The 14107-nt window shown below is 45.8% G+C and overlaps 1 protein-coding gene and 1 long non-coding RNA gene across 2 annotated transcripts in view; one reads left to right on the plus strand and one right to left on the minus strand.

Annotated features, from left to right (window-relative positions):
• Positions 1-13435, plus strand: part of LOC112678028 (uncharacterized) — a 19260-nt gene extending 5825 nt beyond the window's left edge. The window contains exon 2 of the long non-coding RNA XR_004803260.2: positions 12676-13435. This is a non-coding gene — a long non-coding RNA (uncharacterized LOC112678028). The remainder of the gene's footprint in view (positions 1-12675) is intronic.
• Positions 4222-12838, minus strand: RNF41 (ring finger protein 41). Its single transcript, XM_035696304.2, has 5 exons — positions 12726-12838; positions 8852-9123; positions 7964-8099; positions 7380-7483; positions 4222-6552 (listed from the first exon to the last, which is right to left on the minus strand). The coding sequence occupies exons 1-5, from the start codon at positions 12813-12815 to the stop codon at positions 6201-6203; spliced, it is 954 nt and encodes a 317-aa protein (XP_035552197.1). The 5' UTR covers positions 12816-12838; the 3' UTR covers positions 4222-6200.
• Positions 13436-14107: the final 672 nt, after the last annotated feature.

The following is a 14107-nucleotide window of genomic DNA, read 5'->3' on the forward strand; positions in this document are numbered from 1 at the left end:
CTTAGCCTTTCTCCTGTCCTCTTTTATTAGTGTTTGTATTCATTCCTAGAATTTTTTTTTTTTTTTTTCATTTATGATAGTCACACAGAGAGAGAGAGAGAGGCAGAGACACAGGCAGAGGGAGAAGCAGGCTCCATGTACCGGGAGCCCGACATGGGATTCGATCCCAGGTCTCCAGGATCGCGCCCTGGGCCAAAGGCAGGCACCAAACCGCTGCGCCACCCAGGGATTCCCCCCCCCTTTTTTTTTTCCATTTATGATACATTCCTAGAATTTCTTGATCACTTCTGGGCAGATAACTCCCACAGCCATATTTTTAACCCTAACTTCCTGCTCTGAAGCTCCAGACTCACATTTTCATTTACTGGCTAAATACCTTTGGGTGGAAGCATTTTCACCCTGAAGTCCCCCACGAGCTCATTTCTTCACCCTGAAACTTCCTCATCCTCTCCTCCTCCCTTTTCAGGTTGAGAATGACCTAACCTTTCATTACCAGCAAAAAATCAAAGTCTTTATCTGTGATTCATCTTTGGTTATGTGCCCCTTGTTATGTGCAGTGGTTATGGGACGCCTGGGAGAACTCAGGCTCTGAAATTATTCTGGATTCAAATCCCAGTTCTGATTATTACCCATGTGAATTTTATTTCCCCACACAGAAAATGGAGATAGCAATAGTGCCTTTTTAAAAAAATTTCAAAGGTGCGTTTTAATAAAACTGTTGGTAAATTGAAATGTTTGATACTTACAATTGTGCTGGACTCACAATAAATGCTCAACTCCTTTTCCTCACTGCCAGTATCTGATCCTGTTCAGAACTCAGTTCAGTGATTCTCCAGAGAAACATCTCATCATTAGTAGTAGGTGACCCCTTTCCTCCTCATTGCCCCACTATAATTAATCCTTATTAGCAATGAATTATTTTGGATTTCTCATTCTGTGTTCCAGCATATGTCACCTAAACTGCAAATTCCCTTAAGGACTTGTTCTTCAATTATTTGAGTATCTCAAATGCCTAACACCACGCCACATGTGACACATGACAGGTGTACTATAAATGTTGGCTGAATGAATCTAGTCAGTAATAAGGCCTGTCAGTTTTCTTCCCTAAGGTCTCTCGTCCTCTTTCCCGTTCTTTCAAAGCTTTAAACCTCCTGCATGAATTACTGCAAAGCTTATTTAATAGTCACCAAATTTTCAATTTTTCACTGTCTTCCCATTGCCACCAGAATCATGAGCTGGAAGTTACTCCTCTTGTCAAAAACTTACCTGTGAAATTAAAGCCCAAATTCCTTGCCATGTATTCAAAGCCTCCCAAGAATTGGCCCCAAAATAGCAATTTCCTAGTCTTATCTTCTATTATTTCCTTCAACATACTCTTTGCTCCAGATGCCAATAGTTTCTTCTTTTTTCAACATATCCTTCACTTCCATTTGTTTTTATTCATGCTATGATCTCAACCTAAAGCAGAGGTTACAGGATGCCTGGGTGGCTCAGCGGTTGAGCGTCTGCCTTCAGCTCAGGGGTTCGGGGATCAAGTCCCGCATCGGCCTTCTTGCGGGGAGCCTACCTTTCCTTCTGCCTGTGTCTCTGCCTCTACCTGTGTGTCTCTCATAAATAAACAAGCAAACAAATAAATAAAGCAGAGTTGCAAACTATGGACCCTAGATTTTTTTGGAGGCCACAATTACTTTTTTTTTAATTGAGCCAACATTTAAAATTTGTGATATTTAGCATAAACACTAAATACTACGATGGCCAATGGTTCTTGAAAAATAAGATTCGACAACATGAGGCCCCTGTTCTTGTACGGCAGCAACCTACCTGAGCTATACTGCCAGCTGCCCCCTTCTCAGGGAAGCTAGCCAGCTTTGAAAGAAAAAAAAACAAAAACAAAAACCCAACTCTCAACAATCCAAGTGTAAATGAAGAAATCAGGCTAATGGTTGGACAACTGGGCCTATCTCCTGATGTTACACAACATTCAGAACATCTCTCCTGTGATGTCTTTTTTTTTTAAAGATTTTATTCATTTATTCATGAGAGACACAGAGAGAGGCAGAGACACAGGCAGAGGGAGAAGCAGGCTCCATGCAGGGAGCTTGATGTGGGACTCGATCCCAGGACTCCGGGGTCACGGCTTGAGCCAAAGGCAGACGCTCAACCACTGAGCTACCCAGGCGTCCCTCCTGTGATGTCTTCTATCCTCAGAACTGCTCAACTAGAATCTCTCAAACTCTAGATCTAATTCTGTTTAGTAAAAATAGGGGTAGAGGAAGTTAAGGAGCACTGTGAAGAAGCAATCAATCAAATCCAAAAGACCATTCTCAGGACAATTGGCTCAATCTCTTCAACAAAAGACTGTCACAAAAACAGTTGTTCCCGGAATTTAGATTAAGAGTTTATATGGGGCGCCTGGCTGGCTCAGTTGGTGAAGGATCAGACTACGGGATTTCAGCTCAGGCTGTGTTCTCAGGGTCCTAGATGGAGCCCCACATCAGGCTCCATGCTTAGCATGGGAGTCTCCTTGGCACTCTCCCCCCACCCCCGAATTTATATTAGTAAATAAATTCTTTTTAAAAAGAGTATAAAAGATAGTTAACATAACCTGGTATAATGCATGCTTCCTGGATTGGATCCAAGACTGGACAAAAATTAGCTTTTCTTGAGACAACTGGAGAAATGTGAATATAGGCTAATTTTAAGCATTTAATGTTAACCATGTAGAAAAATGTTCTGGTTCTTCAAACTAAAAAATCAAAACCAATCTTCATACTTCCCCACCCTTTCTCCTGACCTAAAATGGGTTGTCAAACTTTCTACAGAGCCAAATAGCAAATATTTTAGGCCTTGTGGGTCATAGTTCTGTGGAACTACTGAGCTCTGCTGTTGTAATCTAAAAGCAGCCACAGACAATGCATAAGCAAATGGGCATGGCTGTGTTCCAATAAAACATTTTTACAAAAGCAGGCATCAGGATGCAAGCCCTAGTTTGCCAACCTCTGATCTAGAATAAATACTTCTCCTAAACAAGTCTTTCCTGGTACCCATCAGAGGGGCGCCTGGGTGACTCAGTCGGTTAAGTGTCTGCCTTCAGCTCAGGTCATGATCCTGGCCAGGGTCCTTGGATCACGCCCTGCAGCAGACTCCTTGCTCAACAGCAAGTCTACTTCTCCTTCTCCCTCTGCCTGCTGCTACCCCTGCTTGTTCTGTCAAATAAATAAAAATCTTAAAAAAAAAAAAAAAAAAAAAAATTCCGTGCCTTCATCTTCCCTCTGCTCACGTTGCTTGTAGATCTACTTACCACATTTATTACATTTTAGGTGCCACTGTGCTATAAGACACCCATGTCCACTTGAGTTCCTTGCAGAATTTTCAATGAATATTGTTTCCCAAAACCAAATCTACCCCAAAAGAATGATTTGGCGCCATTAAAGAATCAGCAGCAGGTTCTGAAAGTAATTTTGAAAGAGCTTCAGGGAAAAAAAGAACACTCCTGGTATCTCTAGATAATAGATACTATACATGTTGCCTCTTAGTGATGTATTTTATAATCAGACCTTGTGTACATGCAAGTATAATGGACTCAGTAGGTGCAGGGATGTCCTTGTGCTCTTTTGCTTTTTAGCCCCAGTAGAGTATCCAGAGTGCTAAAGGATTTACATTAAATACATCATAAATGCTCAACAAATTTGAAATACACTACGAGGGGAAAAGATTTCTTTTTTCTCATGACTGGGAGGAGGTGATAGCAAATGCTTATGTAAGGCTTTGTTGAGATTTGACAACCACAGCAGTACAGTCACCTCAGGCTCCCTTCCTCATGTTTGGTGATGGAATCTTGGATTCCAAAGCAAAAGGTGCTTGTGGGACAAGGGAGAAGGGTGCAGGCATATCCTCTGTCGAAACTGTCCTAAAACTCCAGGAGCACTTAGGGATGACATGGAATTTGGGGCAAAGGCAAACTGTGGAAAGAATGCAGTTGAGATCACTGGAGAAAATGTGTTGGCTGCTACAGAACAGGAGATAGGAGGGAAGGTAGGAGGAGGTCATAAAGGGCAAAAAAGTGGGGGGTATGCTCCCAGACAGACATCCTCTTAGAACAGCAGTTAGTTCTAAGACAAGGGCAGGTTATAAAGCAAGAAATAAGGGGAATCAAGGTGAAAGAAAAGCCAAAGCAGAGGAGAAAGCTTCACAAGAAAGGGAGTGATGTTGGATTAAGAATTGAGAGTTGAGTAAAAGGTTTATTATTAGTGCAGTCAACACTGTGGAACAGCACGTATAACACCACCAGCAACCCACAGAGACGCTAGTGCGACGGGGAGGGAAGCCTTAAATGAGCTTCCTGGCTCTGTCTGAGGGTGACAACAGGAGGGCCTTGGTAAGGCAGGCGGGGGCAGAGGGGAGTGGAAGAGATGTAGTAACCAGACTAAGTATAGCAGCGTTTTCAAGTTCCTGAGCACAATGTCCTGGAGCTGAACTCAGGACTGTTCCCTACTCCCTTCAAGCTGTACTCCTCCACCCCATTCCCAGTGGAGCCATGACCCATCTCCCCAGACCTACAGCAAGCTGACCTGGAATAAAACTCCAAAAGAGAGAAGAAGCCGTTATATGGCCATATCTCGTCAACCCCACTCCGACCTGCCTATTAAAACAATCAATCACCTCCTCTCCATCCCTCCCCTGTTTTCTCTCACTCTATCAGCCACCCTAGAGACTGAGGAATGCCCGGGTAGCCTCAAATGGCGCTGAAGTCCCTAGAGGGCATGGGTGAGACCAGAGCACTGCCTGTACTCAGAGACACATCTCTCCCATTGTGGCTCGTGAAGCTTAGAATCCAACTATGTATCTCCAAGGAAACTGAGGGTTGGGGGATGGAAGAGTCTTCAAAATTAATACTCTATCAATACAAAGTTTGACAAGGAGACTCATGGAAGAGGTGGGAGCAAAGTTCTCCAGAGGGCACAGGCATTGATGGACTGTCACAGCCATCACTGAAGAGAGGAAGCGCCTCTCAGACAGGCTTATGGAGGGTTGGGGCAGACAAAGGTTCAGCCGAGGACTCCCTTGGCCCTTCCTATATTAAAGCCAAAGGTTGTGCTGAAAAGGAAAAATATAAAACAGATCCCATCCCTGTCCCACCCTATCCAGAATCCCCACAATAGGAACATCAAAAAGAAAGTTTTCAGCTTTGTTAATTTTTTTTTCTTTTTCCTTTCTTAAAAAAAAAGTAAATAAATTAGATTGCCAACAATGTGGCCGGGCTGGAAAAGTGGGGTAGCTATAACCAGGCCATTCTAAAAAAAAAAAAAAAAAAAAAAGGTGGGAAGGAAGGAAAGGAAGGAAATACAAACAACAATGGCCAAAGGAAATTATCAAAATAACTAGTTACAATCACAGGGCTGGAGAGGGTCTATGAACTATTACAGCCCATGCCAGAGGCAGTGCCTACCTGATTTCAGCAAAAGCCAGAGAGCTGCTTCTTGCTGAGCACATCCACCCCAACAGACTAATCCCCTACCCCCAACCCTGTCATTCCCTAGTTATGAAAAAATGTAGGAAAGAAGAGTCACCTAGAAATTTTCAGCATCCCAACCTGCACACCTGCAGAACCAGCAGGAGCCTACACCTGTAAGGTGGGCCGGACAGGATATTGCTTGGCACAGAGGTCCAGTCTTCCCCTAAGGGGGCCAGTTACTGGCCTCATTGCTAATTTCTAGGGTTTTTGATTCCATCCCTACCATTTCTTCAGGATGTCTGCTCCCCAGAGCTGCCCTCTCATGCTGTTTAGTGTCAACCAGCCTGCCTGCTCCGATTCCCTGGTTTTGGAGGAGGGGGAACGATTAGATATTCCTCACTCCACCCTGATCCTCTAGAGAAAATGAATTCTTTGTGCTTTCTAAAAATATCTAGAACCAGGGACCCTAGGCAGGAAAACAGATATAGAGGTGGGGACTTTCCCAAACTGACTGAAAATTTACAGACATCTTAGGGGAAGAAATCAGGCAAAAGGAAGGAATCTGGGTTTCCCACCTGAAAGGTTGAGCAAAGTGCCCTGGGCCCTTCAGTGCCAGAAGAGTAGGGAAACGTGTGGCCCATGTGTAAGCCACGGTACTATGAATAGTAGGGAGGACTCAGGGACCAGCTGCTGGAGTGATGGGTTTTCTGATTGCCATCTCTTCCTGCTAGCCCGTCGAGATCTCCTATATCTCTTCCACGCCGTGCGCAAATATCATGACAAGCCCTGGTTCCTGCACCATGTCATCACCCATGTGCTGGTTCTCACAGGCCATCACGACAACAGCCTGCTTGCCAGGGATACGCTTGGCCACGTAGTTCTCATAGTAGCGCCGGTTCATCTGTCTGGTCTCTAGGGTGGCCAGACCCTGGGGCCAGCTACGCTCGTGGGCATTTTCAATCAGCTCGTTGACAATAGAGGCAGGACAGCCACTCTCCACCAGGGAGCGCTTGATTACAGCCTGGAGTACAGCATCTGGGGTTGAGATCATCCCTCCCCAGCGGGTCACTCTGGCTGGCTGCAGGGAGTTCACCCACCTGTGTGGAGGGGATTAGAGGTGGTCATTCCAGCTCATTCCCCTTCTCTGCATTGGCTTTTTCTCCTGCTCTGCGCTCAGCTCAACCCTGACCTTCCATTTTCCTTTTTCCATCACTGGTTCAGAAACTCCACATCTTTCTAGCTGGTCCCCTAGGAGTCCCAACATGTCACTCAGCAGATTAAACTCTACAAGTGAAGAGTTCCTGTCATCTTTCTTAGAAACCCCAATACATAGAACATACGTGCCTGGCATGTACTAAGTGCTCAGTAAATGTTTATCGGATGAAGCAATTATTCCTGTATACTGTGTCCCACACAGCACCATTTGCATTATATAATATACTGATTCACACTAAGAATTTAGTCTGTGAATCGTACACAACCCCAGCACTGAAACAGATTTTAGACTTTGCTTGTTTATGCTGCATTTTAGATCACTCTCCTGGATTTGCACTCACTCACTCCTCTGGGTTGTAAGCTACCTGACAATAAGGACAGTATTTCCTTCTTCTTGGCCCTCCCAGCACTCCACAGCCTTTTTTTTCCCCACAGCCTTTAACATGGCTTTGTACGTGTGCATACTCACTTAAGTCCAGATGAATTGAATCCTTGGGTAAGCTTTCCCTTCAATCCACCCAAAAGAATTTAAGATCCTATAGTGGTGCTGAAAGTTCTCTTCCTGTCCTTCATCCCAATTATCTGAAACGCCGTGGCCCCAGCCCAGCCCTCTTACTACCCTCCTTCTGCCACTCCCCGGCTCTTCCTCCTTTCAGGGCTCAGTGCCAGGACGTGGAGCAAGTGACTCCATGTCCTGAGTGACACTCACTCTAGGATCTCATTGTATTCAATGGTCTCCTCCAGGTTCTGAAGGTTGGGGTTGACACTGCGGATTGCACGCATGTATGCCTTTAACAGCTGGATATCTCGCTTCTGTGGGTGGGAAGGAGAATCAGAGAGGACGGTTAGGGTAGACAACAAATGGAAGACGAAAGTGTGTCTTAGAATGAGGACAGCTGAGAGATGCGAGGAACAACCAGACCTGTAAGCTTTACAAAGACAGGGATGGGACTGTCTCATTCCTAGTGTAACCCGAGTGCTTGGCGGGGACCTTCTTAGAGGGGGCATTTAATAAATGTTAGGTGAATGAGTAACATTGACGGGATGGAGAAGGAGAAGAGCTCCCATCCGATTCCCAACCAAGCCACAGGCGGAGCATCTGTTCACACAGACACACGAGCACAGGCACAGACCCACCTGCTCACACGGGTGCTTCTTACCCCGTCATCTGCACACACACGTGGCATGTACACACACACACACACACACACACACACATACACACACACACACAGTTGTCCACAGTTACCTGCACATGAGAGGCAGGTTCTCTCAATGATCTCTGGGCCCTACCTGCTCCGCCAGCTGGTGCTTGTGCTCAGCTGAGGTCTTCTCCAGCTCAGCGATGCGTGTCTGCTGCTGCTGTACCACGGAGCGCAGGTGCTTAATGCAGTTGTGGTTTGGCAGCTCATCTTTGGGCATCTCCAGGCTGCCACCCGGAGTGGGGAGGAAAGCAGAACAGGGGCATTCAATGGGTCACGTGGGCGAAGGCAGGAGATGCCGACAGGCTTTTCTCCTAGCCCAGGTGTCTAACATTCAGGCCTCCCTCTTATTTATTCCCTTCACTTCCTTCTCCCCAGCAGCCCCGCCCGTGCCCCCGCCCCCCATGCTCCTTTGCTCTCTACCTTCTCTGGGCCTCTTGCACTTTCTAAGAGTGTTTTATCTGCCACACAGCTCTCCTTTCTTCCTACAGATTCTGCCTATGTACCCATTCCTTCTGAGCAGCCCTAGATTCACAGCCCTAGCTAGACAGCAGCATTTAATCAAATATTTCACAGTCCAAAGAAAGAAAATAACAAGGCGCAAGGAACTATGAGAAGCCTCGAAATTAGAGCAGTCATAGTGACAAAGAAAAAGGAGTACTGGGCTGACGGGGAAGAACAGAGGGAGTCATCCCTTAGTTCTAGCACGCAGATTGGGACCTGCTTCCTCCTCTCTTTCATTCAAACAAGAGCAAAAAGATCCTAGTTGAAAAAGCATCACCGAAGTCAGATCTTAGGGCGGGGAGCCAGGGAGGCCAAGGACGCTCATTGCATACATTCACGCTCGGAGAGCTCCCGAGCTGGTGAGCAGGGGCTCTGGAGATGGGGGACTGGGGACAGGGAGTGTGGGTGCGGGAAGGGTGGTCATCAACCAGAAGGCCCTCATCTGTGCAGGGCAGAGGAAGGGAAGTAATCTCACCCGCAGCCCTGCTCACAGGTCACAGGCCGTTTGGGGTTGTGCTCACAGTCGCTGAGGTGAGACATGAGGTTGTCAAGCCGGACAACAGCACTACAGCCAAACACAGCGTTGTCGCAGGCAATCTGCAGCTTTGACAACATGTTCCGCATGATCCGAGGTACTGGGCGCAAGTGGGCGACCGTCACAACGCTCCGGTCCACTGGACACGTCTGCTGCTGCGAGAACCACTGGGTGATGCAGGCATTGCAGAAAGCATGCTCACAATGAGGTGCCTAGAAGGAAGAGCAGGGCAAAAGGGGCACAAGAGAATTAGCAGGAGCTAAGAGCCTGAATATGATAACTTCACAAAGCCACTCAAGCCTCTGAGCAGCTTCCAGGACCAGAGGTCTCTGGGGTCACAGCAAAGTAAAGATGCACTATGGGCAAGACACTGTGCAGAGAGAGGCTTCAGAAAGGTTTCCTGTGCTCTAGATTCCAAATGGATTGTGACATAAGACAAGTAAAAACTAACATAATAAGGGGCACAAATAATATTCTAGGACAATAGGAGAGATGACATAAGGTGGTTGATTATTAATTGCCAATTGGATTGCATACACAATAACTGGCAAAGAAGTCCAAAGGAGGATGAGATCTTTCTAGGATAGGTCAATCAGGGCAGGTATTTAGGGAGAGGACAGAATTTGATACGGGCCTTAAAGGAGGAGTACAGAGGACACAGGGAATATATTTACTGGCAAAAATGCAAGTAAGAAAGCAAAGCCAAACAAAACAAAAGCCTGGAACTCCTGGTGAGAGGTTGAGTCCTCTCTGTATGGGCCCAAGTTCCTATTTTATGAGGGTTGACATGAGGCATTGCCCTGAATCCCACTGGCAAGGCCTATCCTCCCAAACAGGGCCATTTTCTTAGAGAATCACATTCTTTTCAGTTTCATAAAGATCATATTTCAGCTTACTTCCTTGATAACTCAGATAACCTCTGAAGTTAATCCCTCAAACTGAGAGGATTCCCTAGCATCTATGGAGACACTATCTGGCTTCTGGCATAGGACAAACACAGTAGGCACTCAGTAGTTGTTGATGAATGAATGGCGTGCTAATTATGTCCCAAACACTCTTCTAGGTGCTTAAAATACAAAAGACAGGTTCTGCTTCTGAGATGCTCATAGACACCAAAGACTGAAACAGAAAGGCTTCCTAAGGGAAGAAGTCATCCTCAGCGTGCCTGGGGGGCTCAGTCAGTTAAGTGTCTGCCTTTGGCTCAGGTCATGATCTGGGGGTCCTGGAATCGAGCTCTGTCTGGCTCCCTGCTTAGTGGGGAGTCTCCTTCTCCCTCTCCCCCCACCTTCCCACCCCCGCTGGTATGCGCACATGTGCTTTCGGGCGCGCGCTCTCTCTCTCTCTCAAATAAGTAGTCTTAAAAAAAAAAAGTCATTCTCAATGTCACTAATCCAATTGTCAGTAGGTTTTTTATTTTTCACTCAAAGACAAATTGGAGTCTTTTCAAAATCTTTATAGACCCTATCTCTAAATAAAGAAAGAAACCACAAACTTGTCTACTTTCCCCATCTGTCCTGCCACTAACCCAGATCAAGATGTCATCTCTCATCTATATTACTAAATATGTCTTCTAACTGGCTTCCCTACTTTTACTCCGCCCCTTTATAATTCATTTACCTTCATCAGCCAAAGTGATCACTTCAAAATGTAAACTAGATCATATCACTCCTCTGCTTAAAACTTTACAATGGCTTCCCACTATACTTAAAATAAATCCAAACTCCTACTCAGGACCTATAAACTTCTGCTGGATGTGGCCCTGTGCCTCTGACCTCTCCTCACCTCACACCTCGCTGCCAGCACTGTGTTCAAGCTAGTCGGGCCTCCTTTCTGTTCTTTGTTTACACCCAACTCACTCCTGCCTCAGGATCTTCGCTTTTGCCGCTCCTCTTTGCCTGAAATGCTCTTTCTCTAAATCTCAGCATGAATGTCCCCTTATTCAGATCTCATCCCAACTGTTACCTCTTCTCATGACCAGCCTATCCAATCCTGCCACCCCTGCAAAAATATACAGAATGTGCTATGTTCCGTGCAAGCTGGACAAACTAATACAAAGAGTTAACTATGGGGGAGAGGGGATTACATGGATTGGGACAAGGATGGAGTAAGAGTTCTCACTGTATGTCTTTTTATACTGGTTGATTTCTGAACCCTATGAATTTATCACCTATTCAAAAATTAAATAAATATGCTGTAGGGGGGCCTGGCTGGCTCAGTCAGAGTGTGCAACTCTTGATTCTCAGGGTTGTGAGTGTGAGCCCCACACTGGGTGTAGGTATTACTTAAAATAAAAAAAAAATGATGTAGAGAAATCAGCATTCCTAGCAGGTGCCTTCTACCCTTGGATATGTGTCTGGTAACCTGGCATCCTGAGATCTGCTTGACCTGCTCCTCAGAAGGCAGAGGTGGGGGGGCGGCTCCTGACTTAGAATGTCACAAGCCAACACTGACATCTCCACACATGACTCACCTCAAATGACAGTGCCATGGAAGGGAAGGAACTGACACACCCCATAACCTCTTGACACCACCAGAATAGCTTGGTTCTACACCCAGCACATCTGCTTCTTATGGCAGTAGGCTACAAAGGCCTAGACAGGGGACAGGTCCAGGACTAGCTGCCACTAGAATGCAGTCTGATTTTCAATCAGTTGAAGCATCTGTGTTCCTTTGGGTGGCTGAAAACTAGAGTAAGAACAAACTTACGGGGATCCCTGGGTGGCGCAGCGGTTTAGCGCCTGCCTTTGGCCCAGGGCACGATCCTGGAAACCCAGGATCGAATCCCACGTCGGGCTCCCGGTGCATGGAGCCTGCTTCTCCCTCTGCCTGTGTCTCTGCCTCTCTCTCTCTCTGTGTGTGACTATCATAAATAAATAAAAATTAAAAAAAAAAAAAAAAAAAAAAAAGAACAAACTTACGGAATCAGGAGGAGCCCCTGGGAGTTGTATAAGCAGTGAGTGGGGGAAGGGCCATGAGACCTCACTGACTACTGTCCTAGTTTAGAAAATGTGATTAGGTCTAGCTAGCCAGGAGTGGCAGAGGATTAATAGGTATTTACAGAGGGCAGGCAGTAAGAACCATGCAGGATGATGTCCATAAATACTACTGTTAAGAATTTATCTCACTCATTATACTTGCCTGTTAATCATGAGTTTCTCCTCATACTTGCCCCCAGGAAGATACAACTGACTCTCGTCTGGCAGGGCTTGCAGAGAAATGACCAATTGAAGGTGGCAGCTTTCATATCAAAATGCAGAGTACAAGGCTGCATCAAAAACTGTTTTTTCTAATAAATCCCAGGAAGAAAATATATACACTTCCCACTTCCTGTTTGTTAGTTAGTAGGCAGGCTGAAAAGGACTGCAGGCAGACTGGCTAACTGAAACATTACATCATCAAAATTCAGAACTTATCAGGAAAGTCCAGAAGTTCAATCATAGCTAGGTAGATGGAAGCTAGTCAAAGCCCCTGCAGAGGAAAGGAAGTTCCTGAGCTACTGCCAGAAGACAGAGAAAAGGTGACTGTTTTACAGCAGAAAAAAATCTCAGGGCAACCCTAGAAGAAAATCTGAGGCACTAGACTTCTGTGGTATCCACCTCTAGACAGACTCTGGAAAGCCCTATTCCTTTTGTAGCCACCATTGATCCTCTGCACCAAACCTATATTCTATGTATGTGTGTTGTCGTGGGGTGGGGGTGGGGGGCGGGTGGCAAATCACAGTGACTTCCCTGTTTGTCCTATTACCTATGAATATTTTCTCCTAGATCCACGGTCATCTATTGCCCCCACCAAAACTGCCATCAGACCGACTCACCTGGACTGGCTCCTCCAAGACTCCACTGCAAATAGGACAGATAAGGTCTTCGTCAACATCCCCCTGGAAACGGGTTACATCATACCCCATGTCTCATCACTGAAACCCAGGTCCTGGAAGGAGCAAGAAGAAAAAGAAGCCAGCTTAGAAGAAACCTACAAGTATGTGCCAACTTGAACTTACTGCCAAGATCCATTCATTTGCTCAACAATTACTTACTGAGAGCATACTATGTGCCAGTCATTTGGGAAGAAAAATCTGATTCAAGAAAATTCTAGAGACACCTGAGTGGCTCAGTGGTTTAGTGTCTGCCTTTGGCTCAGGGCGTGATCCCGGAGTTCCAGGATCTAGTTCCACATCAGGCTCCCTGCATGGAGCCTGCTTCTCCCTCTGCCTGGGTCTCTGCCTCTCTCTCTCTGTGTGTCTCTCATGAATGAATAAAAATCTTAAAAAAGAAAAGAAAATTCTAATGGGGGAAAATATTACATAAGCATACATTTAAAATATGAAATAGGGATCCCTAGGTGGCTCAGCGGTTTGGCATGTGCCATTGGCCCAGGGCATGAATCTGGAGTCCCGGGATCGAGTCCCACGTCGGGCTCCCTGCATGGAGCCTGCTTCTCCCTCTGCCTGTGTCTCTGCCTTTCTCTCTGTCTCTCTCATGAATAAATAAATATTTTTTAAAAATAAAATAAAATATGAAATGGTAAGTATTTCGGTGGCTCAGTTAGTTAAGCATCTGCCTTCGGCTCAGATCATGATTCCCAGGGGCCTGGGATTAAGCCCTGTATGGGGCTCCCTGCTCAGCTGGGGAGTCTGCTTCTCCCTCTCCCTCTGCCCACCGCTCCCCTTGCATGTGCTCTGTCAAATGAATAAATAAAATCTTTAAAAACACATGAAATGACAAATGCCTACACTTGGCATTATGAGTGCAAAAGATGTGGGACACCTAACCCAGGCTGAAAAGAGAGGGTGATTTGAGAAGTTTTACAGATTAGGGGTCATCAACAGGACAAGCAAGAGTAGCTAGGTGTTGGGGATGGATGTAGGGTGAGGTATTAGCATTAGGGCTTTAGGCAAATGAACCAGCACATTCAAAATCCAGAAGTAAGAGGATAAACAATGAATTCAGGGAACTCTTGAGTGGTTCAGAAAAAGGCTGATTTGAAGGATTCAAAGGAAGGAATGTCTGGATACAAGGCTAGAGAAGCAAACAAGGGGCAGGCATGAGAAGTCTTATGTAAGGAGTTTATCCTGAAGGCTATGAGAAACCACTGAAAGACTTCAAAGAAATGATGTATAAAAGTACTCTTCACTCTGTCAACAGGGGTGACATTAGAGACAGGAAGAATGTGTAGGCAGGAGAGATGGTGACAGTCTGA

Source organism: Canis lupus, chromosome 10, assembly GCF_003254725.2.
Source record: "Canis lupus dingo isolate Sandy chromosome 10, ASM325472v2, whole genome shotgun sequence".
Classification (NCBI taxonomy): Eukaryota; Metazoa; Chordata; class Mammalia; order Carnivora; family Canidae; genus Canis; species Canis lupus.

Excerpts from the sequence above, each read along its gene's own strand:
- RNF41 (XM_035696304.2), bottom strand. The coding sequence starts at position 12,815 with ATGGGGTATGATGTAACCCGTTTCCAGGGGGATGTTGACGAAGACCTT. Across the intron at positions 7,484-7,963 it reads AGCACCAGCTGGCGGAGCAG|AAGCGAGATATCCAGCTGTT; the intron begins GTAGGGCCCAGA and ends TCCCACCCACAG. Across the intron at positions 6,553-7,379 it reads GAATACAATGAGATCCTAGA|GTGGGTGAACTCCCTGCAGC; the intron begins GTGAGTGTCACT and ends CCCTCCACACAG.